General features: G+C 40.1%; 1 protein-coding gene and 1 long non-coding RNA gene across 2 annotated transcripts in view; both read right to left on the bottom strand.

Moving 5' to 3' along the window:
- The window catches only part of LOC308458549, a 436,164-nt gene that overhangs the window by 88,974 nt on the left and 321,332 nt on the right, over positions 1-25,858 (bottom strand). The window lies entirely within an intron of this gene.
- The window catches only part of CEP120 (centrosomal protein 120), a 36,110-nt gene continuing 26,328 nt past the window's right edge, over positions 16,077-25,858 (bottom strand). Inside the window, exons 19-20 of the mRNA XM_080972423.1 lie at positions 17,467-17,612; positions 16,077-16,835 (exon numbers count right to left, since the gene is read on the bottom strand). Of these exons, the coding sequence (XP_080828549.1) occupies positions 16,577-16,835; positions 17,467-17,612 (405 nt within the window). The 3' untranslated portion in view covers positions 16,077-16,576. The remainder of the gene's footprint in view (positions 16,836-17,466; positions 17,613-25,858) is intronic.

Consider the following 25,858-nt stretch of genomic DNA (forward strand, 5'->3'; position numbering starts at 1 on the left):
AAACTCCTGTTTCATTTTATCCACAAAACCAATCAGCTGTCTTCTACCTTACACAGAAAATTCAGTATATTTACCTGTGTCCTCTAGTTTTTAATTGATTTCCCTCCCCTTAAAGGGTATTTTTCATCCTCCTGCTTTTTCTTTCACTCTGATTAACAATCATAGCATGATCTCATCAGGCTTAGACAGGTATTGATGGGTTACAGTATCATGAGGCTAATAAAGAGTGTTATCCAGTATTTCCAAGTGACACATAAAAACTCCCTTAAGAAAGATACAGGAGACGGAGGATAATATAAATGCCATTCCAGTAGCTTTGGCATTACTGGATACACACAGGCAAACATTAGGACATTCATTAATGCGTTTAAGGAAGGCTAACAGTTTTCGGTGGGGAGGATGAGAAGAGGAGGAAAAGTAGCAGACTCTTGGCAGAGTCTTCTGTGGTGCAATTTTTTTTTTTTTACTTTGCCAAATAAATGGCTACTGGTGCATTTAACAAGGAAATAAAGCAAAATGTAATAAAGTTCTTGCTCACACCTGTAAAGTTTATTTTGCCTCCTTATGCATATTTCAGAAACTGTGAAAGTTAGAGGGAATCTGAGAGGAGCTCCACACTAATACACATTTAGTCTTCTTAATGTTAGGTCACTGAAATAATGATCTCCCAAGTTGAAGTGGTGTTATCTGCACAATATCATCATGGGCGATATCCAACCGTAGGTCTATGCCATTAGTAGGCAAACTAAGGCCCGGGGACCGGATCCGGCCCAATTGCCTTCTCAATCCGGCCAGTGGATAGTCCGGGAATCAGCGTGTTTTTACATGAGTAGAACGTGTCCTTTTATTTTAAATGCGTCTCTGGGTTATTTGTGGGACATAGGAATTCATTATTTCCCTCTCCCAAAAAAATATAGTCCGGCCCCCCACAAGGTCTAAGGGAACAGTGGACCAACCCCTGCTGAAAAAGTTTGCTGACCCCTGGTCTATGCTGAGTATAACATAGCTGAAGGTGTGTGTGTGTGTGTGTGTGTGTGTGTGTGTGTGTGTGTGTGTTTGTGTGATGCAATGTTGGTGATATCTGGCCACAAATCAGCACCATCTCACCTGGAATCACCACCAACAATGGCAGCTTTTCCTGTTTCACCTGAAGCAGCAGAAAGGGACGCCCTGCCCCAGGCCCATTCTGCTCTCTCGTTATCATTGTTGATATTGAGATATTGCAATTCGCCCAGATAATTTTGTTATTGGGCGGCAACATATAAATCCTGTTAATAAATGAACAAATGGTTCAGGCTGCCATCATTCAAGAAAGATAGCAATCAACTTGGAAAGGATCTACAGACCAGAGCTCTGAAGAGCACATGGACGGTAAGAGAAAGTGCTATAGGAACTGGGCTTACTTCACCTACAAGTTAATGAAGCATGGATGGCTTTCAAATATTGAAAAAAGTCAGACATGAGAGGGACACAGCTTAGTCTATGCAACAAAAGAAAGCATGACAATCAATACTTTTACAGGGAAGCATGTTTATTTAGAACAGAATGCTGAAAAACGTTTCCTAAATTAAGTTCCTCAGTGCAAACACTGCCTAAAATTTTGGAACCTCTTTTTCTTAATTATTTTCAAGGGAAGATTAGATCAATAGCCACAGAATGGAGGAAATGAATTAATTAATGTATATTTGGAGCTGGAGGTGGCATAGCTGATTGCAGTGGTTCTCTTCAGATTGATTCCCGTTGTGAATAGCCTAGGTAGGTAAAGGTAAAGGACCCCTGGATGGTTAAGTCCAGTCAAAGGCAACTATGGGGTTGTGGTGCTCATCTCGTTTTCAGGCCAAGGGAGCTGATGTTTGTCCACAGACACCTTTCCGGGTCATGTGGCCAGCAGGACTAAACCACTTCTGGAGCAACGGGACACCGTGATGGAAACCGGAGCACATGGAAATGCCGTTTACCTTCTAGCCACAGTGGTACCTTTTTATTTACGTGCACTGGTGTTTTTTTAAACTGCTAGGTTGGCAGCAGCTGAGACAGAGCAAGGGGAGCTCACTCCGTCATGGGGATTCGAACCGCTGACCTTCTGATCGGCAAGCCGAAGAGGCTCAGTGGTTTAGACTAGGTGCCTAGGTAGACAATACAGACACAATAATACCAGAGGGAACGAGGCAAGAATGTTTTTCCACTATAGAACGGACCTGCACAGGCAGCAGTGCGCAGGGGTAGCCACTTCTCTAACTGAGGATACTGGAAAGTTGTTTGCATAAAATGGCTCTGCAGTGCTATTTAGCAAAGCATCCCTTACTCCCTTCACATATGGGCTGCGACAGCATGCATGGTTGAAATTTGATCAACTGCATGGGAAGCCAGTTCACACAGAGAGCCACGCAAGAAGTGCTCCACACATGTAGTTGCCAGGCTAATGGCCCACTGGTCACTATTTCTGGGAACTGGGTCCTGTTCTGTTTATTTGGGGCAATGTGGCACTTCATGCAAATACACTGCTTTCTTATACATGCCTACTTAGAAGTAAGTACCATAAGGTTCAGGTAAGCGGGCAGAAGATTCCATCCTATGCCATAACTAACTTCAGGTAGGGACATGCCTACCTGACACCAGAGCATGCCAATACCACATATCGTGAGATATTCTTAGCTGTGATTTCCAGAAGAAGAGAGCTGAGGTAAAATTAATAACACCGTGGATGCCCTGTTCTTGTAAAACCTGTGAAAACTCCCAGCTACTACGGAGAAGAAAAGCCACCTGGTCTTTGGGCCAACTGCTTTTGCATAACCCAACAAATCTAGGGATACCGTTGGAAAATAAACGTTGTGCTTCACTCAGACACTTATCTTTTCAGATCATAAAATTTAAAGCCTCCTGAGAGTGCTTTTATGAGGGGTCTAAGGTGTGATGAAGCTATCCAAACTGTGGGGCAAATAATACATTCGCTTAAGAATTGATCTCTCTCTGTGTGTGTGTGACTGACACACACACACACACACACACACACACACACACACACACGAAGACATTCCAGCCCTTGTATACATTAGTAACAAAGCTGTCTGTGATGAGCTGTCCTCTCTGTAGCTAAACATTTCAATGCCTATCACAAATAACTTCTTAAGTGATTAACATGAGCTGGTGCATGCTGTTTCCCCCTGGGATTGCCCTGGGTGCTGTGTGGGAAACCTCACCAGGATACTACTTGTGGTCTTGGTTGCACATAAGAAGCATTATAAAGAATAAATAGATCAGCAAACAGCCTTTTTGACTGGTTGATTCTGATATTTATGTTAATCTGAGGATAGCGGTCCTCAACCTTTAGCTAAGGCATGTCACATACTTGCAGAGATGGACACTGAGATTTTATGAAAGGGCCCTATGAAAGGGCTTACAGAACTGCTTTCTCTTCTGACTACATCCTTATAAGCATAAGTTTTCACAAATAACTTTGTAAACAAATTAGATGCACCCCTAAATGAGGGTTACAAGTTGTGCTCATGCTGCCATTTTCATTCTGATTTAACACAGAAAGATTGGGTGAAGGGACAAACAACTTAATAAATTTGCAAATTGGTCCTCCTGGGGCTTTAATCCATACACAGGGAGCATGGTTCATAGACAGCTGTTTGCTTGTAGGTTTGATGATGGGCAGAAACAATGGCAGGAAACTCCTGTGTACAGCAGAGAGGACATAAAGGCTCTCTGGGGTGCTAAATCGCCACTGAAAATCACTTTTGGGGTACAGCAAAGATTTCTTACTGCAAAATAACAAAACAGGTATTAGAAGCAACTCCAGAACTGGTCCTATTAAATATCTTCCAAGAGAACAACGCATAGTCACATTGCAAAGAACTCATAAGCCACTTACTCTCAGCAGCTAGGAGCAGCATAACTAAATACTGGAGGGACCTGTCAGGAGTGAATACGGACCATTGGTACCAAACTGTATGGCAAACAGCCTTACTAGAAAAGAGGATGCCTTCATCCCAGTATGGCTCTCCTTTATTACATATACATCCCAACGAGACAACAGCCTTCCTGTCCCCGACAGCATATGCATTGATATGGCTAATTTGATGCAACCCCCCCCCCCAATAATACATGCATACAAAACTCGCTGCAATTCACCAAATGCAACTAACCAAGCTCTGGGCTCTCCAACCTCTCGTACCGCCAATAAAAGCAAACAAACAAATAAAAGCTTCACATATACACCATGCAAAAGAATGAAAGATGGTTATTCACTCTTCTTTTTCCCACCTCTCTCTCAACTTCTTTCTCTCGCAACCTCAAATTGCCTGTGACAGCAGCGACTCACACTGAACACAACTGACCTGTAGAAAGGACTCTTGTGAATTGAAAACAAAGACGTTATATGCGCCTTTGTTATCTATGAAAATCTCTCAATAAAAAGAACAACAAAGCTTTGGTACCTTAGATTCTTGACTTTGAAACCTTGCCTAGGAAATGATTCAAACTACAGTATGCAGTCGTTTGAGTGGGTTAGGACTATGTTATCTCGTCTTTGGCTCATGCGAACCTGCTGAAGCCTTAGATGGTCATCATTGTTGTTGTTTTCTGACCGACAATGCCAGGGATGGGGCCTTTTTGCTAGTGGCACCACAGCTGTGTCCCGAGAAGCTCCCTCATCATTTTCAAGTTGACGCAAAAAACAGTTTTTATTATTCTAAGAAGCATATCATGATCAATATCTGCTTTTTTATAAATACATTTGTGTGTGTGTTGTGTGCATTTATGTTTACGACATTTTATTTTCCTGAAAGCTGGTTTGAAAGTTACTTGTAAAGCAGGATATAAATGCATTAACCCCATAAATAAATTCAGAAGAGTCAGTTGCGGTCAGAAGCCTTCCCTTGCAGGTTTCGTATCACAGCTTTGTCCCTAATTTGCAAGATACTTTTTTGTAAAGCTGGCTAAATAAAATTATGCTTATAGAAGGCTTTCCTTGCTTTGAAAAGGAAAGAAAACAGACCACCCTCAACACTATCAAAGACTACAAATAAAACCTCTTCATTCTAAATTCCTGGCTGGGCAATAAATTCCTTGTAGGCTGACCAAAACAGAAACCGTTCTACATCTGACCCAAACAGGCACCTTGCTCCTGTACATAATGCAACCCCAACCCCCATGTGTTTCAGTGGTGTTACATAGCAGGGAGTTTAAATAGAAGGACCATTAGGCTGTGTTGTGAGCAAAATGGATCAAAATAGTTCTCGTATCTCTGCAACCTCCTTAAATGTTGTTCCATAGAAGAAAAACCCGAACAGTAATGAGATTAGCATTCTCTGAAGCTTGCCAGACACTATTGTTAACTCCACTGATAGCAGTGTGTCTGCTCTCCCTGGCTCCGCCAGCACACGCCACTATCGATACTGTTATTTCCCATTCCTAGCTGAAAATGTGATTCTTGGAGCAAGTCCTAAACCAGGAAGCATTTAAAGCTAGGGCTAAAATGAAACGAATGTTCTCGGTGAGACTGAATTGAAGGTCAGGTGTTCAGATCCGATATAGAGGAATATAAATACCAGTTGCGCCAGAAGGAACTGAATTCTAGCTTCTTATTTTGATCTTATCTGTGCTTGAATTTTGGCTCTAAATCATCTGGGAGAAATGCTATCTACATCACTCGGTGCAAGACAAACCCTGACCTCAGTGGACTCTGGGTATCAGAAGTCATAATGCAGTTAGAATGAGCATATATTCTACCATACATTTCAAACCCATTCCATCTAATGAGCAGAGCCCTGACTTTATACAGCTAATTTCCCATTTGGTTGGTCTTCACTTTTAGTACACCTGTAGGGGCAAAATATAATAAGTTTGGGGTAATTACAGCAAAGAAAAGGGTCTTACTACACCGGGAAATGATAGGAAGTCTAATTTCATTTCAGCTTTTTAAATCTAATCTATGTTATTAATCAGGCGAGACACTTACCGGTAATTTATGTTAGGAATTAGATAAGACTACAAGAGATACTATAAATATAATTTTAAGTTTAAGTTCGGTAAATATGTGGAATATTATTTGCATGTGGATTTTGTTTATACAGTTGATCTTTTTGTATACTCAATAAGATGTATAGTATATATGCCATATATGTTATATGAGATCTTCAATAAAGCAAAAAAAAAGAAAGAATATTAGAAGCACAATAAAACGCCAAACATTAAAAACTTTCCTAAAAAAAAAGAAAAGGGTCTTACTAATGTTCCTACAGAACCGAGATGCAAGAAAAAAGAGTAATTAGTGGTGCGTCCCGGTGAATAAAATGGTTGAACTTGGGTTGGTTGAACATGAATGCATTACACAACATTGAACAAGCCCATCTTCCAGTCAGACTTTTCATTTCAGCAATTCATCTGCAAAGTGGGAATACAACAGAACTACTTGGCAAGAATTTTGAGAGACAATCACAAAGGCTGGTTTATTTAATTTAAGGTTTCTGTCCTGCCCTAATAGAGGCTTAAGGCAGCTAACAAATCAGTAATAAAAAGCAGTAAAATAAAATTATCCCCAAAATATAACACTAAATAACAGGAATTGTTAACGGTACGCCACAGGAAGGAGAGTCAGGGCAGTGAAGCAGTTATGGGGTTGAATGATACCACCTCATAGGGTTGTTGTCAAGATAAAAATGGGGGCACTACCTCAAGCTTCCAGGAGGAAAGCTAGGATATAAATTAATATAGGGTATAAATTAATATATAGGGGATAAATCGTTAATGTATAAAATGATAAATAATAGTGGTACATTTAACTTAAATTTACATTTAACTCTCCACCCAAGACTGCCAATTAAAACATTATGTTTAAAAAAGCAAAACAACAACAACAAAACAAAAAAACTCACAGCAAAAACACCCCCTCAACTTTTGGAAAGCAGAAATTATCATACTATATTATCATACTATATCATACTATTATCATACTATATTATTGCTGCCTCTTAGAAAAAATGTTGTAATAATAGGTCCTTATAATATAACTGCAGTATTTTGAAAAGAAACAGGAAGAAGGTTTTACAGACAGGTTATTGCTCCATTATTTCACTGTTTGATTCAAGGGCTACAGCTATGCAATGCTCTTTTACTTTTCCTCATGAGCAAATTTTGCTGGAAGACCATCCTTCTCAGTTGTGTCTCAATCATTACTTGCCCCATTGCCTCATAACAGCAGTCCTTTTTTTTAAAAAAAACCCCGAGCTATAGCCCAGATAAATGACTGTATAAAGTTTTAAATAAACATACATTTATGTTATGTTGTTTCGTCAGAATGATTTATAGTCATTTTCGTCTTCCAGTTCTGAGCTCTGGACATAAAAGACATTGGGCTCTCTGCTGTTTATCCAAGCTAAATCCTCTGTTTGTTCTACATAAGCATTTTTGATTCCATAATATATTGCAGGCTTTAGTTTCAGGTTTATTCCCTCCGGGAATGGTGGAATTAGATACATTAACTGACAAAGATAAGGTACGAACATTGTAGCTTATGAGCCATTAAATAGATAGGATAACAAAAATGAAACTAAAAGAAGCCAGCTTTTTAAAACGGATGAATGAATGAATGAATGACTAAATATGGGGTATTAAATCCGTCCCAGTCTACCCTCCCAATACCCTTCACAAATTTTTGAAAAGGGGGAGAATTTTAATTCACAAATGCTTCAGATATTCCCCAGGAAACTTGTTAAACTGGGCAAGCCATTTTACTGAAAATTTAAGTGGAACTGTTGTATAGTGAAACACTGTTAACTTGATGAAAAAAGAAAGGGCTATAGGTTTTGCTACCAAAAAGGAATCTTCAGATAGAGATGGAGAAAGTCTGCCCGAAATATAGAACGACCACCATAGCCAGCAATACCGAGTTAGATGGACCAATGGTAAGTCAGGTTTCCTATGTGCCTAAAACACCACAATTTGAATGGACAGTCCATACCCCTCTCTTTTGTCCATCTTCCACATTACACAGTTCAGTTCAACACTGAAATAAATCTCATTGGGATTCACCATCAGATTCCCCCCCCCCATTGTTTTACAATGGACTGGTTCATCCGAAGATGCTCTAAGAATGATATAATGGCCAACAATATTTCACCAGCAGCAGCTACAGTGGTACCTCGGGTTACATACGCTTCAGGTTACAGACTCTGCTAACCCAGAAATAGTACCTCGGGTTAAGAACTTTGCTTCAGGATGAGAACAGAAATCGTGCACTGGCGGCGCGGCAGCAGCGGGAGGCCTCATTAGTTAAAGTGGTGCTTCAGGTTAAGAACAGTTTCAGGTTAAGAATGGACCTCTGGAACGAATTAAGTACTTAACCCGAGTGGTACCTCGTTCCGGAGGTCCATACTTAACCTGAAACTGTTCTTAACCTGAAGCACCACTTTAGCTAATGGGGCCTCCTGCTGCCGCCGCACCGCCGGAGCCCGATTTCTGTTCAAATCCTGAAGCAAAGTTCTTAACCTGAAGCACTATTTCTAGGTTAGCGGAGTGTGTAACCTGAAGCGTATGTAACCTGAAGCGTATGTTAACCCGAGGTGCCACTGTACTTTTTTAGCAGAGAGCTATATATAATAATGAAGGCCCTGGTACCTCAGAGCCCCTCAGAGAAAAGAAACCAAACACATTCAGCATCCTACAAACAAACAAGTCATCCTTTGGTTATTTGGAGGCAGCAAATATAATTTTTTTCATTTCACAAAAATCAATTATAGTGGTGCCTCGCAAGACGAAATTAATTCGTTCTGCGAGTTTTTTCGTCTTGCGAGTTTTTTCGTCTTGCGAAGCACGGTTTCAATTTTTTCAAAAAAATCTTCAAAAACCTCAAAAAAGGCTACCACACCGCGTGCTATGAGTTGCTCCCTGAAGTCAAGTCGCAACTGCACCTCTTCAAGCAATGCGCCCTGTATTACTGTAACGGTTTTAAGAAAAAGGAAACAAACTTGCAAGACGTTTCCGTCTTGCGAAGCAAGCCCATAGGGAAATTCATCTCGCGAAGCAACTCAAAAGACCAAAAACTCTTTCGTCTTGCGAGTTTTTCGTCTTGCGAGGCATTCGTCTTGCGAGGTACCACTGTACATAGTAGGAAAATTTCAGGTTTCTGTGACCAGCACAGGGTACCGACTTACATTCTTTGCAGCATAACTGTAGGGGACCCCCTGTCATGCTTCTTTCTCTGTGGTCCAGCAGATCTTTCCTGTGTTTATGCTAACTTCCAGGCACATTTAAGATAATTCTGACTGGAAGAGGCTGCAAATTATCTTGTTAAACTATCTTGGGTGGGGAAAAGAGGAAGGCAAAGGAGCACAAGTCAGCCTTCATACAATGGTGAGTAAACTATTATAAAGTAAAGTTAGATTCCCATGCCCAACTCCTCTTAATTTTCTGTATTTTTTTCTTCTTCTAGCAGGAAGCATAGATTGGGCCGTGGGGAGGCAGGAGTCCTTGCACCGGCTGCCACAAACAGAACCAAGTAGCTCAGGCATGGCCAAACTTGGCCCTCCAGCTGTTTTGGGACTACAACTCCCATCATCCCTAGCTAACAGGACCAGTGGTCAGGGATGATGGGAATTGTAGTCCCAAAACAGCTGGAGGGCCTATATACAAGTTATAGGCATGTTCATAGCCATAAACTATGTACAATCAGGATTCAATTCTGGACAATGGTACATTTAAAAAAACGTTTATAGCTTCCCTTTCTTCTGGAAATATTTGAATCGTGAGAATTCAGACCACTGTCCAGGGCTGCATGGATTTTGCACTTAGGCAAGAAAACATGTTTATATCCCCCCCCCCACTTTATAGCCCCGAGGGACTCGCAAAGGGGCTTACAAAAATTAATAATCACACAATGAAAGTGATAATCCAGGTCATTTTGCGACACAGAATTTCACAAACACAAAAATGGTCAGGCAACTGTTAGAATTTTCTCAAATGTAAGGATAAAACAAAAGTGCTAGGAAAATATAAACAGAAAAGGTTTTGTTATTCTATGAGTACTGATGATCTTACACGCTGTCTAGTAGAAATAATTCCGAAAAGCCACTCAAATGGCCATTCTCATAGCTTTCTTTCAACATCAAGCCATTTTTCTCATTAAGCTGAAGCTGAACAAGTCCATCTTTCACATTTCAAGGCAGAACTGTCTCCTTGATTTCAACAGGGCTCACTCTCTAGGCAAGTGCACATAGGACTGCAGGACTTCTATGGTACTTAAAAACAGTATATAAGGAATTTGTGGTCCTCCAGATGTTGCTGCACTGCAATTCCTATCATCTCTGATGACTGTCTGGCTGGAGCTGATGGGAGGTAGGAATCCAGCAACATTTTTGAGAGCCACAGGTTCCCGACCCCCAAGTTAAGACACGGTTTTCCCCAATTTGTTATGAGTGAATTATAACAGTATTACTTCCAAAGGACGTGTGAACCATCTCCCAAAGGACATGTGAGCCATCTCTTGTATCAGTTAGGAAAAGTAGAAGTGCAATTTGAATAACAATTACCTAAAGTTAAAGGTAAAGGGACCCCTGACCATTAAGTCCAGTCACAGATGAGTCTGGGGTTGCGGCGCTCATCTCACTTTATTGGCCGAGGGAGCCAGCGTACAGCTTCCGGGTCATGTGGCCAGCATGACTAAGCCGCTTCTGGCGAACCAGAGCAGCACACGGAAACGCCGTTTACCTTCCCACCGGAGCAGTATCTATTTATCTACTTGCACTTTGACGTGCTTTCGAACTGCTAGGTTGCCAGGAGCAGGGACAGAGCAACGGGAGCTCGGCAAGTCCTAGGCTCTGTGGTTTAACCCACAGCACCACCCACGTCCCTAACAATTACCCACCATGGTTCAAAAGCACAAAAGAGCAAACTGTAAGACACAAAGGAATTCAAAATTATGGCGCTTTAAAAAATGCTGTCTTATTGTTGCTCATCCATATTTTAAACTTATTTTAGAGCAGTCTTGAATGGCATTATAAACTTACAAAGAAAACTAAGTTTAAGAGATTTTTCTGCACTTTGATTATTCATTAAGATCATTTTTTTAAAAAAAACCAAACCACCAGAGTCAAAGCAATCCCTATATATATTTAAAATAAAAGTACTGCTGGGCTCAAATGCTTTAAACACTTGTACGTCATCACCTTGGTGGGGCATGGGTTCAAAACATTGCGTACTATTAGAAATATGGACACATTAATATAGGTATTTCAAATGAAAAAGAAAATATTTATATATAAATTAGTGGGTACAACTTTTCTAAACGTGTTATTTATGGGTGCTTTTTTAGTCCTTTATCATGATGAATGACATATTTCTTCCAAAAAGACGAATAGCAAACATCACTATATTATTAGCTGGAATTCAATTACTCTATCTTAAAGCCTCTGTAGAGTTACTATACATTTATACATCATAAAGACAGTAAATTATTTTTCTATACATTAGGCTTTCAGAGCAGATTTCTTTTTTGTTCTGGATGCCAAACTCCCGACCGCCTCTCCACCACAGAGAGTTCGTATCTGGAGAGCCAACATCTGTAAAAACATTTCTAATGAAAACACTAATACAACCCGCCAGAGAAGCAAATGAAATGAGATCTAAGTTTATGGCTGCCGTCATTCTCCAGTATTCTCTCTTTAACAATAGCAAGTTTGGGGACTTCTCATTCAAGAGCAGAGACAGGTCATGATCACAGAGGAATAGTGGTAGCTAAATAAAATAAAGGACAGTGTGATCATGCATACAAACAGGTCACAGTAAGTTTAACCTCATTAGATGAGGATCTGATCCTTGTTCATCATACAACAGCTTATGGTTCTTTGATGCCAGCAGAGTGAGAATAATGTTGAAGCAAGTATTCTGAAAACAGCACACCTAAATACAATGCCAACATTGCTTAGAACATTGTAAAGGTAAAGGTAAAGGTACCCCTGCCCGTACGGGCCAGTCTTGCCAGACTCTAGGGTTGTGCGCTCATCTCACTCTATAGGCCGGGAGCCAGCGCTGTCCGCAGACACTTCCGGGTCATGTGGCCAGCGTGACAAGCTGCATCTGGCGAGCCAGCGCAGCACACGGAACGCCGTTTACCTTCCCGCTAGTAAGCGGTCCCTATTTATCTACTTGTAGAACATTGTAAGATACTATTATACCAACAACCAGTTTTCATGAAAGACAATCACGATTTAATTAAGTTTTGGTACATAATTTCAAGTGGTACCAATGGTTTCTTTGGTGCCGTGATTGTCTGAAAGGGAAATCTCTCTAACCAACCACAGGTCTGGAAACAAACCTTATTGCCACCGACTTTTAGACATGGAAACTATTGCAGTACTATTAAAACTCTCATTTGTTCGTTCTTGGTTCCCACACTACCAAAAGCAGGGTTTTTTTAAAAAATCTCCCCATCTTTCTACATCTCTCTACCAATCTTTCTCTGCTTTCCTGGCCTTAGGGAGAGATGAATGCCTAAACTGTGTATCAGATATTCAGAGCAAAAGTCCCAGAGCTCCTGTGATGGCCACTCAACTAGGACTTGGGCAGGAGAAAAATGGAAGACCGAAAGCATGAGCCAATGTGAGGCCCTAGTCTGACCGCAATTTCTCCCTACCGGCAATTCTGGCAGCAGGATCGGGAGCAACGTACTAAGAGAAGCTGACCTAAAGGTTCACAATCAAACAATGGAAAATGAGAAACAAAGGAAAGGAAACATTAATGTAAAACAGCCTGCCTCTCTCTTAAGGGATCTCACAAATTTCACATCCACCCAAATTATCCTTCTCGTTTTCCTCTGAAACTACCCCTTCATCTCAGCATTCCCAACCCATAGTTTTTTCCTTTCCTAGCAAAATAATAAGCATAAAATAAACCCCAGGATAATGGTAGAAATTGTTTTTAGAAGAAGTACAGTACAGATGTTACTAAAACAAATAAAAATTAAACCCAAGGCAGAAACTACTCAGATCTCTCCCCAGAGCCATCACAAATATACATGCTGTAAGATAGTCTTGTTTAGCAGAGCAACATTTTTTTCTGCAACTATTCCCAGTTCCAATGTCTTGAAATACAATTTATTTGCTAAAATAGATAGATTTTGTTGCTCCTGTTTATACAACAAGGATTTTTCTTGGCCTGCTTCACATCTTCATGCACGTATGAGTTTGGTTGCTTGCAATGGAGATAAAAATCGAAATGTGCATCTGTGTGTATTTGTGTGTTTGTGTCTCATGACAAAATCGTTTCCTCCATTTCAATGCTGTTCGGTTGCCCAGAATGTAACAGGTATAGCCAACATATTTTTAACAATGTAGAAGTCATAACAATAATATCTACTTTTGGGATAACACAAACACAAAGGAAGAAAACAACCATAATTACGAATGCTAGCAGTCACTACTGCTACTGTGCTGTGTCAAAACTCTCCACCATTAGCAAAAGCATGCCAGCAATTGCCAAACATTTTCACCCAAATTACATAGCGATTCCCCCTCCCCTGGATAAGACCAGTTCATATCCCCTAAGAGGATCAGTTTTTTAAATTATTATTTAAATACTTTTTATTAAAGATTTTCTTTATGCCTCACCTGTTGCAGGGAGGAGGCAGAGAAGATAGGCTGGTCCCAGCTTCCGTTCCTTCTTTGTAGGAGATTCAAGTAAGAGAGGTCAAAGTTTGGAACTGGGTGCTGGATGTGTTTGGAAGATACACAGGTGGATATATTTAGAAGTAGGAGAACGGGCACAGCTGTGGATGATTATTTGCAGTTTAGCAGCATTGCATTTTGTCTTAAAAGCACAGAAGAGAAGTTGGTCATAACTGACTTTTGTAAGAAAAGCAAAGGGGATAATATTATTTTTTTTAAAAAAATATACACTACATGTTTTACCTTTGAATATGAATTTAATTAAAACACCTTCAGGTTTTTAAAAAACCACTGTTATTTAATGTTAAGGCCCCCTCTAGTGTTTGAAAGGCAACAACCGAGTTTATGACCAGCTATTTTGGCTTGGCAGAATTTAACACTCTTGTAAAAGAATATTCCAGATTTATCGGGCATTTCCTCTGGTCACGTGTTAGTGAAGCACTAAAGCAGCCATAATTAATATTTGCAAGTTATTTTTTTGCTTTAGCAGACATTAATTATTCCCAGTGCTAGAATGTCATTGTTTAATTTTTAAAAAGGCATACATATGACTTGCTGTAACAAAAATCTGTGTTACTTTTTTTTTTGGGGGGGGGGGAATCAGTTTGGACCAACTTCTCTTTAAGATAAAATGCAGTGCGCCTGAACTACAACTCAGAATCCACAGCTGTGTCCATTCTCCGCTTTTCAATATCTTCACCTGTGCATCTTCCAAAGTTGCCTCTGCTTTATGGGTGTTGCTGCAGCCAGAAGATGTAGCTTGGCTGCAGGTGTAAAGGGCACATTGTGGCTCTCAGCAGCTGGGGCTGGCTTGCCTAATGGTGAGAGCCTCAGCAGATACGAAGCTGGCAGGAGGGAGGCGGTAGCTGTAAATAGTGAGGGGATTGAAGTCTCTCCTGTTTGCTTTCCTGCCACAAACAGCAGTGGTTCCTAGTATGCATTTTAATAAACATACAATTAACATTGAATAATGTTTAGGGAAGTTTTTCATTACAGTGGTACCTTGGGTTACAGAAGCTTCAGGTTACAGACGCTGCTAACTCGGAAATAGTACCTTGGGTTAAGAGGTTTACCTCAGAAATCGCGCGGCAGCGGGAGGCCCCATTAGCTAAAGTGGTACCTCAGGTTAAGAACAGTTTCAGGTTAAGAATGGACCTCCAGAACAAATTAAGTTCTTAACCTGAGGTACCACTGTACTGATGTTTTAATGTATTTCCACATTACTTTATTTAATGTATTGCCACATTCCACTGTACTGATGTTCTAATGTATTTTTAATCTTTTGTTGGAAGCCGCCCAGAGTGGCTGGGGAAACCCAGCCAGATGGGTGGGGTATAAATAAATCATTATTATCATTATTATTATTAATACTAATACTACTAATAATAATATATTCAAATCAACAAACCTCCCACCCATCTTGGTCCTTTGAAAGATTAAGTTAGTAAGGAAATTTGCTTCACATTAATTACTTTGCACTTGTTGCACAGCTACAAACCTTATAAAGTCCTGCATTAGAGATAAGGTCAATATATAGTCTCTAATACAGATACAAACAACTGAGAAGTGGAGAGAATTTTCCCAATAGAAGAACTGTGTTGCTGATTTTTGTTTGTTTGTTTGTTTGTTGTCAGATATGGGCATTTCAACAAGTGAAATCTGAACAGCTTAATACATGCACTAATCTTGAATCAATGTCTAAGCCGCTTTCCATGAGTCATTTCTCATATGCTGAATTGGAGCAATTAAGTATGTTTCACAGAATATACTTTTTTTTTTTAGTGTAACTCGATTTACTGTCATCGCAACATAAAAAAAAATTATTAACAAATTATTAACACTTAATAATTGCTCTATTTTGATGTATCACTTGATTTCAGATTTAGAGCTGACAGAAAGCTATCTACTTCTTGAAGAAATATAAACGTTTATGTATATACTCGAGTATAAGCTGACTTTTTCAGCACATTTTTTATGCTGAAAAAGCCCCCCTCGGCTTTTACTCGAGTGAGGCAGGCAGCGCCGGTGGAGGAATGAGCAGCCCGAAAGCAGCCCTTTCGGGCTGCTTGTTCTTCCTTTGGCGCTGCCACCACCACTAGGTTTGTTGTGTGGTGAACCGGCTTATACTCGAGTCAATAAGTTTTCCCAGTTTTTTGTGCTAAAATTAGGTGCCTTATTTAACAGTAGAGTTTGCTTTGACAGATGTGCATTGGAAGAAACACACATGCTTAAGATCTTGGGCACAGATCTACTAAACATGTCTGCGGAGCTGTACAAAGTAAGCTGGTGAGAGGCGCATCAGTGCATGATGGATCGCACTCCTGTGTCATTAATAAGCATCATTCAACTGAAAATATGTACTCAGAAAGTTTCATCATACATAACATGGTTAAATATTTGACCAACTGAACGGCAATTTTAGTGGTTTATTTAAAATAATCTATACTTTGTTGAACATAGTCTCCAAGGTGACACAGCACAATGAAAGTTAGATTTTAAAAATGATAATTGCAGGCCCCTTTTCCTTGTGCAATTTTATTGAAATTGTGCTTTGATATAATTTTATTAAAAAGCAAGCAGGCAAGATACCTATCAAATGCATAATCAAAAATGCTATACAGAAATGTAGAACTGGAGTTAAAAATGATTCTATAAATAAAACAAGTTAGACAACTGGGGAGGAAGAGATGTAGAATGTTCAATCGCCTATAAAAAATTGAAATATTTAAATATATACAAACACATGTAAATGGTCAAAAATTCAACTGATACTCTTCTCTCAAAGACCTCAGATAGTAGAATAGGGTCGCAGTTAAGTCTTGGAAGACAAAGCAGAGCATACACACAAGTCCTTCGGGATCAGGGTCTCTGCAGAGACCCGAGCCATGCTTTACTTTACTGAAAAACAAAAATCAGTTCTGCAAGTTTGGGTACTTGCTTCTGCTTCTTTTGGTGAGCACCTCGCTGATCTGGCGATCGAGCTCATTCACAATGTGGTCTTCGTGGCTATACACTCCTGTCCTCAGCAAGGTATCCCTCTCCTCTATCAGGCGTGCAAGGTAGTCATCTAAACTCTCATCTACTTGCCGCGCGTGAGAATTTTGCATCTGCAACCCCAAAACCTCTTGGGGATCTGGTGAATGCTTTTTGTCTTCTTCTTCCTGTTTTAATCTAAGGAGGAAAATCAAAGCAAATTCAGCAGATGCGTTTTGCATCCTGATCATCTGTACTGGAGAACCAAATGGCCCACTAAAATTAATGGAAATTAAAAGCAAACTGAACAGAAAAGAAACAAATCCGATTATCCAACTGGAAGAGCCATCGTACTTACTTTGTTGCATAAGCCTACTGCTGGAAGACAAGAATGTTTTTTGACCCAGTGCCTATGTTTTTGAGTAATTTTTAACAAGAATTAAACTGTTTGAAAACACGTAGAAGACACAAGGTCAAAAGGTACAGGAAGTACCGAGCCATTTAAAATATAAAGTGTTATGCTCGCTAGGGAGCTGACAGCAGGCACCATTAATGTGTCTTTTTATGCAGCAAACAGGTTTGCTTAGAACAAGAGGTAAAAAAGAAAAGCTTGCTGTAATAGCTACAGTCAAGATAAAAAACTGGGTCTGGTGGCCTTTGGCATAGATTTCCTATAATACAAGACTGTTATATTTTATAAATGGGCAAATATTACCTAAGGGACAGAAAGCTGTGTTCCTTTACTGGACTGACAGCCAATTAAATTTGACTTAGCTGAACCTTCACCTATTCAGCAGCAGAAGTAAAAATCCAACAAATGGTACAATACCTGTTCAGTTCATTTCTGATATCCTCTAGCTCTTGCCGTTGCGCCTTCCCCAATTCGTTGTTTTCTGCTGCCAGATACCGAAGTCTCATGTGCTCAAGCTCCTGCTGCTGTTTTTTAAGGCGGGCCATGGCACTCTCTTGCTCACGCTAAGGAAAAGCCAAGCCATCTACATTTAATCTCCCACAGATGTACACATTTATTTTATTTTTTTACAGTTTACCTAGTTTGTGTGTGGATTGAGATCTCTTTGTCTTTCTCTCAAACACAGGGAAAATATTGCTGCGGGGTAACTTTCCTATAGAGGTAGTTTACAGGCATTAGACAAAGATCAAATTGAGTAAATGCACTGCAACTCGATATATGACATTTCCAGTTTGGAAGCAGCATAGAAATAATATGCATCAAGGAAGCATCAGCAAATCTTTCTCAATAAGTAGGAAAAGGCAGTAGGTTATTACGATTGACTGAAGCACCGGAGCAGTTTTACTGAAGGGTCAACTAAGTTGTATCCACTAAGACTGACAACGGTGAGGAATAAAATAAATACCAAATTTAAGCAATAATATGCGAACCTCTACATTGATTAGCTGTGCATGATGCAGCTCTGCTGATGGCCCACAAATATACAGTAATGAAACTTTAAAACAAGCACGTTAAACTAGGACAGATATACATAAGATAATAGTCAGTGCTTTGTTTTAAAAGAGGAGACAGAAAATATTGAAAGCAAACTGGATCATCTTGACTATACACAGAGGCTTATGTCATATTTTCAAATGGTCTCTCGTTGCTATCAAAATTGGAAAGTGATTACAAGTGCCTTCTGGACTTTCCAACAATGACACAGTCTGATAGTTGGAGAGAAATTTAAGATTACGGTAACACACATTAATAGCGGGGGTAGGGGATATCCAGTGGACTATGCTATACTCCTTTACAGCCCTCTTCTTAAGACCCCATCACTGCCTCTCCATAGAAGGAGCACACTCAACACAGTTTCATTTGTACTAAGTGTGTATATCAAACACCATTAAGTTAGAAGAAAGCTTTGACTTATATTCTGTCCCCTACCAACGTAAGTCCTAAATGAGAAAGGAAAAAATCATATAGTCAGTGCATGCATCTCCCCATCCATATGCAAAGAGAGAGACATTTGGATGTCTCATGTTGAGGTCACAGAAAACAACATGGCTACTCAGCCTCTCCAATCAGTGATCTGATGGCACAAGGGTGCATAAGAAGGAGGGGGGAATATGCCAGCCCTAGAGGAACTAATGGGAGGAAGACTAGGGAAAAAACCCAATGAAACAAGAGCACTGGTATTATTGAGGGAGAAGCCCCCTTTCACCTTCTGTCCTAGCCAACTCAAGTCCAGCAAGGCTTAGATATGGCATTTACTTTGTCACAGATTCTCGCCTTCTCATCAAAGTAGAACCACTCTGTAAATCTATTATTTTGTCCTATCAAAAGCCAATTTGATAAGATTACTGACTCAAGCTTTGATGAGTAGTTGAAGGGTCCTATGTGCTATTATGGTGCCGAGTTGAGGGAAAGATGGCAAACCTAAAGGAGATGCTTCAATTAAATGTAGGAAGTAGCTTGATATAGGCTAGTTTTCTGTAAATCAATTAGAGAAGGTGTCTTTTTTGAGAAAAACATGGATCACTAGACTCCAGTTCCTATGTTTTCTTTAAAGATACCTTGTTGTCGGGAGACAATGGAGGAGTGAGCCTTTGCGGGTGAAGTCAAACCGCTGGAAGGTTACCAAAATACAGCTTGAATGAGGATCATATTGGGTAGCTGAATATATGAGACTACTCCACCTTATAATTCCAATTTTACTATTGTTCCAGGGCGAAACACAGTATTATTGTTTGAGTTAGTGAACTGCATTTTATGATGTTTAATAACTTTAAACTTGTATTGGTTTTATATTGGGAATTAGTATGTTAGAAAACACATTTATTTGACATTAAAAGGTGGTTAAAGTCTTAATTCTCCACAACCAAGACAACTAGAAACTTGTTTTCTGAACCAGTTTCTATGCACATGTCAGACACTAATGAGAAAAGAAAAGCATTTACTATGCTTGTATAAAGCCTAAGGTAATTTTCACAGAACCCAATGAAAGATATCTGTAGAAATCATGACAGGTGTCCAAGCCACGACACAAGGTACATATAAACATTCTTGTGAGAGCACCAAGTAATTTTTTGTTTTAAATATTTTACATGCTTCATACTTTGAGAATGATTCTCATACTACAGTCCTATGTCTAACGCACAAGATTTATGATGATTTGAAACACATGATTTATGATGATTAGCTCAGAGGCTTGTAAAAAAAATGAAGTGTTTGCCAGTCAAATTTGGGGTAGAAAAGATTCTTTATCCATGTTTGGTATTGAAATGGGAGCTGCTTCATTCAAACTTCTTTCAGATACCTCAGCCTCATACAATGGACTTCCATGGAATGTAGCACCAGTGTTTTGCTGTAATGGTTATGTAAGATTACTGAAAAGCATGCCATCTGAAATTAATCTTTAAACATTCTTGTCTGCTTCAGTTGTACAGTTCTCCTTTCCCTCAAGTATCTTTGATCTTTTTTAATGATTTCATTGCTCGGTTTCATGCTTTATATTGTCGTAAACCGCTGCGATGTATCTTTATGATACAGCGGTATATAAATATTTGTATAATTTGAATAAATAACATTAAATAAAACTGTTTGGGATCTATGTACCCTAAGGACTGCCTTCTTCTACATGTCCAAGTTCTAGGATAATTCACAGAGGCCCTTCACCAAATCCCTGAATCTTCTGCGATGCAGACAGTGGATTTCAGGGGAAGAGCCTCCTCTGTTGTGGCACCCTGGTTGTGGAGCACTTTCCCCAGGCCTTTCAGTATAAACTATTAGATGTCCTTTTATGTTGTGAATTTCCTGTCTTTTTTAAAAGAAAAATTTAAAAGAAAAAGAAAAAACCCTAATTTTATTATTCTAGGTTTTCAAGGTAGCCTACAAAAGAGAACCATAAAACAAATATACAACACAGCAAACTGTATGTCTAGCTAGCTAGCATGAATGTCTATAAGGAACCACTGTTTTTAGGGTACTAGCAAAGCAGTAAACAGGGGCATCCTGACATCACCTGCAATGTATTATTGAATTAATCCTCAGATCACTTAAGCTTCAAGCAGCTTGGATTTCACAAGTCTAGACAACTACAATAATCAAGTCATCCTTCAGCAACCTCATACTATATTTAGAGCTACAGAAATATAAAAAATGGGTTGTAATAGTTTACTTCCATACAGTCCCAGCACAGAGAGTGTGTGTGTCTAATGACCCCTTGAGAGCAATTTCAATGATCCCATTAGTAAGTAATTACCTTGATTATGTTAACCACATATTGATAGGAAATATTTATCTACTGCTCTAGGTTCTCTGGAGTCTGTTATAACTGAATAGCAAGGGTAGATTGCTGTTCACAAACCAAACACCTATATAGTCTAAGTATACTTATCTAGATTCTTTGGAGAGGCACATAAAATCCTTCATTGAGAATCATTTTCCTTACTAATATCCACTAATATCCACCTCATGAAGAGCTGAAATTTATGATCTTTTCTCCTATTTTCAGATGCAAAAGCTAAAAACTACTCTCGTCATTTTATAGCAGTTCTGAAGAGTGGGAAGAACTGTTGGCATGCGAAGAAGTTGAGTTCTGTGTCTGCATTTCCCAGGAGGAAGGCACAACCAAGATACTGGAGTTGTTGATCACAACTCTCTCATGTCCAGCGCAGAAGAAAATCTCAGAGGGCAAGGAATTATTTCCCAATAGCAGCCACTGACAAAAAATACTTAACATAGAAAGGGAACTTTGTAATCCTAAATGTCAAATTACAAGGAGACTCCCTATGAACATGGTGAGAGCTGTTCAACAGTGGAATGGACTACCTTCGAAGCTGATGGAGTCTCCTTCATTGGATGTTTTTGAGCAGAGTATGAATGGCCATCTATCAGGTTGGTTTTTTTTAACTGTCATTTCTTCAGGGCATGGCACTGGACCAGACAGGGTTCCCTTCTAACTCTACAAATCCATGATTCTATGCTACTCCCAATAAACAAATCAATACTGTCTAAACTGTTGGCCTCCAAGTTCTACAACAGCAACAAAAGTAAAAAACATTAGTAAATCACCAATATTAAAAAATTAGTAAATCACTAATTTTTTTTTAATCAATCTACAAAATAACCCTTGCATTCTGCCAGGTGCTATAGCTAAGAGGCTCTTCAATCAAAGGAGAACAATCTTTATTTTGTCATAGCAGCTTATAAATCCAGAGGGAAGATGTAGACATACACACACTAGACTAAACAATGGCTAAATAGCGGCTACAATTCACTCTCCCACTTGTACATACCAAGCAAGTCTGTGGGAAAAAACGTACGACTGAAGCGAAGGAACTCAACTCCAGTTTTCTGAAAATAACCCAGAGCTGACAACTCAGTAGGAGGGTCTGGATGGTTTCAAGACACAGTTTTTAACCGAGACTCGGACTTCTAACTGTTTTTTAAAGCAAAGATTTACATCCTCTCCTTGGCTAAATTACTTGTAAATTAATCACATTAATTACCTTGAGAGGATAAGCAGGAGGCTGGACAAGATAGAGCCAGTGTCAGCCAATAAAGTCTGTGTTTGTTTAAAACAAATGCACTAGTTTTGCTGCGAACAAATCCACACAGAGTACAAAAATGGTAAGACTTAAACTCTCTAATAACCACTTATCTCAAATGCACATACTTTTGAGTTTTTACAGAAACATTCGAAATCCAGACAGATCCCTTTGTAATCACCAAAAGCTGAATTGCAACATTCTTTCTAGTTACAACTGCATTGCAACATTGCTACAGTTCTCCAATTTTGGACTTCTCAGATTTACAAGCGCTGGTAATCTTATTGTCAAAAATTCAAGCTAAAATACAAATCGGTATATCAAAATATGTATTTGCTCTTTTTCGACTTCTGAAATTCCCTCATAAAGTTTTGACTTTAGGCAGACTTTGGCAAAGCCAGTCTTATCACTAGGCGAACTACACAGCTGCCTATGGAGGCAAAATTTTTAGGGTGCTTGGAGGTTGCAGGAAAACAAGGCGGGGGTCTTTCAGAGGACATTTCTTAGAGGTGCCATGGTGGGGGGTCTCCTGCCTGGATGTCCCCCACCCTCACTTAATTTGAGGTAGCCCTCAGCTCCTGGAGGAAGCGGGGCAAACAGAAAACACACTTCCTCTGAGAATGTGCAGAGTGAAGAGGGGGATAGGACTCAAGAGTTTGCCTAGGGCACAAAATAGCAGTGGACTTTGGTGCTCATCTAAGGATGTACATTACAGTTTCATTAGTCTGTTGCAGCAAAGAAAGCAATGAGTCTTGTGGCACATTAGCAACTAACAAAGTGATTATTTGGCTTAAGTGTTTGCAAGTATGTCCACCTCACATAGGGACGCGGGTGGCGCTGTGGGTTAAACCACAGAGCCTAGGACTTGTCGATCAGAAGGTCGGTGGTTCGAATCTCCGCGACGGGGTGAGCTCCTGTTGCTCAGTCCCTGCTCCTGCCAACCTAGCAGTTTGAAAGCACGTCAAGTGCAAGTAGATAAATAGGTACCACTCTGGCGGGAAGGTAAACGGCGTTTCTGTGTGCTGCTCTGGTTCACCAGAAGCGGCTTAGTCATGCTGGCCACATGACCCGGAAGCTGTACGCCGGCTCCCTCGGCCAATAAAGCGAGATGAGCGCCGCGACCCCAGAGTCGGCCACAACTGGACCTAATGGTCATGGGTCCCTTTACCTTTACACTTGCCCAATGGCACAGGGAATGAGCCAGGCAAGAGGTCAAGAAAAGGCAGAATGCTTGTCTGCAGCCCAAGGAGCTGGCCCTTTAAGAGCCACAGTCTTTTGGCTAAGGTATTAGAAGTTGGGCCACGGGGGACTGGAAGAAGGGATGCAACCACTAGCCTGCCTTCCTATTTTATCCCTGTCATAGGTAACTTTCACATGTGGGTCAGAATATCCTGCATTCCAGTGCCCTATGGCCAGCTTCCATCCATTCCCCAGCTCTGTGTTTAATGCAGAACAGAGCAGCTGCATTACTTCTATGCAACTGTCAGGGATTAAGTATTAAGGGAGGACATGCTAAGAAAGTGCCATGTCTCTGATCAGAGGGAAGAGAATGGCAAGAACAAACAGATCTTCTTGCCATGAGACTCCTCTCTCCATGTGTAACAGTTCTCTTACTGGCTGTGCTTTCTTTCCTCCAAACCTAGGACCATGGGAAGCATGGGTTATATTCAACATAGCACCAAGGTGAATGTTCTGTTAGCATAAGGATTTATCCTTGTGCATTGCAACATCCTCTCCCTGTCCTCCCCTGTATTCCCCTAAACCTGTTCTGTGGGTTCTTCTGACACTCTGGAGAAGATCTGGGAACAGCGAGATTAGGAGCATAGGGAAATCCCCTTGTGTTAGCACAAAAAATATTGGGGCAATATTTTTGCCCCCAGATATTTTGAGATCCTCATCATCTTCATTCGTACAGCTCTTATGTAGCACAGCGTACGAGTCTTTCCCATCACCTCAAAAAAAGAAAAGAAAAGCCTTTCTCCATCGCATATTTAGTTGACCACCATTTTTATTAATCACTAGGTGATTCCAGAAATAACACACTGTTACTATATTGTGTTATAATAGCTAATTGCTAATAGTTGTGCATTTCTATATTTTATATTTTAGTTTTTGCATTGAAAGAGGACTGTTACCTGCTCTGAGTAAAAGGAACAGAGAGGGCTAATATTTAAACTAAATTGCATGGAATAAAGGGGCATTATGCTAAATACTTGAATGCTTTACATGATTCTATAATTCACAGCTTGACTATACTTTCTATTTTTGATTAATGGAAATCTGTTTAAACACTTCTCTGGCAATGGCCACAAAGCATTTGATCGCCTTTCCAAAGGCTTGCCAGCTGGGTTTTGTCATTAACATTTATTAACAATCCAAGATACGGCTTTTTGCGTCTAATTCTCACAACATAAATGTTGTGTATAGTTCTCCAGAGAGCTCTGGTGTGACAAGTTTCTGGCACAAATTACAACCCCATAGCTATTCACCAGAACCAATGTGAAATTAACATGGTATTAATCCAACTTAAACAAAAAATAACACAAATCATCAGAACTTAAGCAGACTTAACATTCCTCAAGGCCTCTAAATTTATAATTTTATAGTCAAAACACAATGGAGGATTCTTTCGACCAGTTCATTTAAAAGGGTTTCAGTTTAACTTTAGCACAGATGCACAAAGGAAGGTTAAATGTTTGATGTGTTCTAAACAAGCTTTAACAGTCTTATTTCAAGGGGAAAAAGCACTGAGAAGTATAATCTAAGTTTTCATTCAGGCATTTGTTAACTTTTGGAAATGGCCTCATCGCGTTTTTCGGGAAACCTTTTTTATTTTATTTTCAAGAAACAGGGGTGGGGAAGCTCCAGTCCATGGGTCAGTCTTGGCCTGCTAGGCTTTCTCATTTGGCATATGAGGACGGTTTGGGCAAATGACACCTGTCCACTCTACTCCAGATGAATAAGGGCGGTGCTAGGTCAAAAGGACAGGGCTTCGCTAAAGCCCCCTTGCGTGGCTTCCAAAGTGCCTGAAAACCAGCTGTTTGAAGCATTGATAAAGCAGAAATCCAGTGCTAAGCAGGACTGCCCATTCCCCAAGAAGGGGGACGCAGCTTGGTCCAGGTGCATGCGAAAGCCACCTGCAAGAAAACCGCTCACATACTCAAACTCAGCACTAAGCAAGATTTCTCTCACCTCACATCAGCAAAAGGAGGGCAATCCTGCTCAGTTTGACTGCACTTCCAAAGCACATAGCAAGCAGCAAGGTGCTAATTTAAATGACAACAACACTTCATTTCATCGGTTGACTTTCTTGTTGCCTGCTATGTGCTTTGAAATCCCAACTTTGGGACTTCAAAGCAGCCTCCCAAATCATTTCTGAAGTCAGGTGACTGACAGGTAGACAGCCCCCACTCACCTGTCAAATTTTGCCCATGAACCAAAAAGGTTGCCCACTCCTGCTTATAGCCAATCATAGAACATCAAAAACAGTAACACAGCCTCTGACAGTGATCCAGAGAACCTGTTCCATATCTGAAGGCAGGCTGCAGGTGCTTCAAATAATGCAGGGATTTGTAGGGAAATCATCAATTAAGATGCATCATCAATGAATGCCAATTCTGGCCCACTGGACTTTGGTTTAGGAGACCGTGAACTGGCCCAACTCATTACCTCTTAATCTCAAATTAAAATATACAGTGTGGAAATACTGATGTCAT

This window comes from Podarcis pityusensis, assembly GCF_964106645.2.
Source record: "Podarcis pityusensis genome assembly, chromosome: 11".
Lineage (NCBI taxonomy): Eukaryota > Metazoa > Chordata > Lepidosauria > Squamata > Lacertidae > Podarcis > Podarcis pityusensis.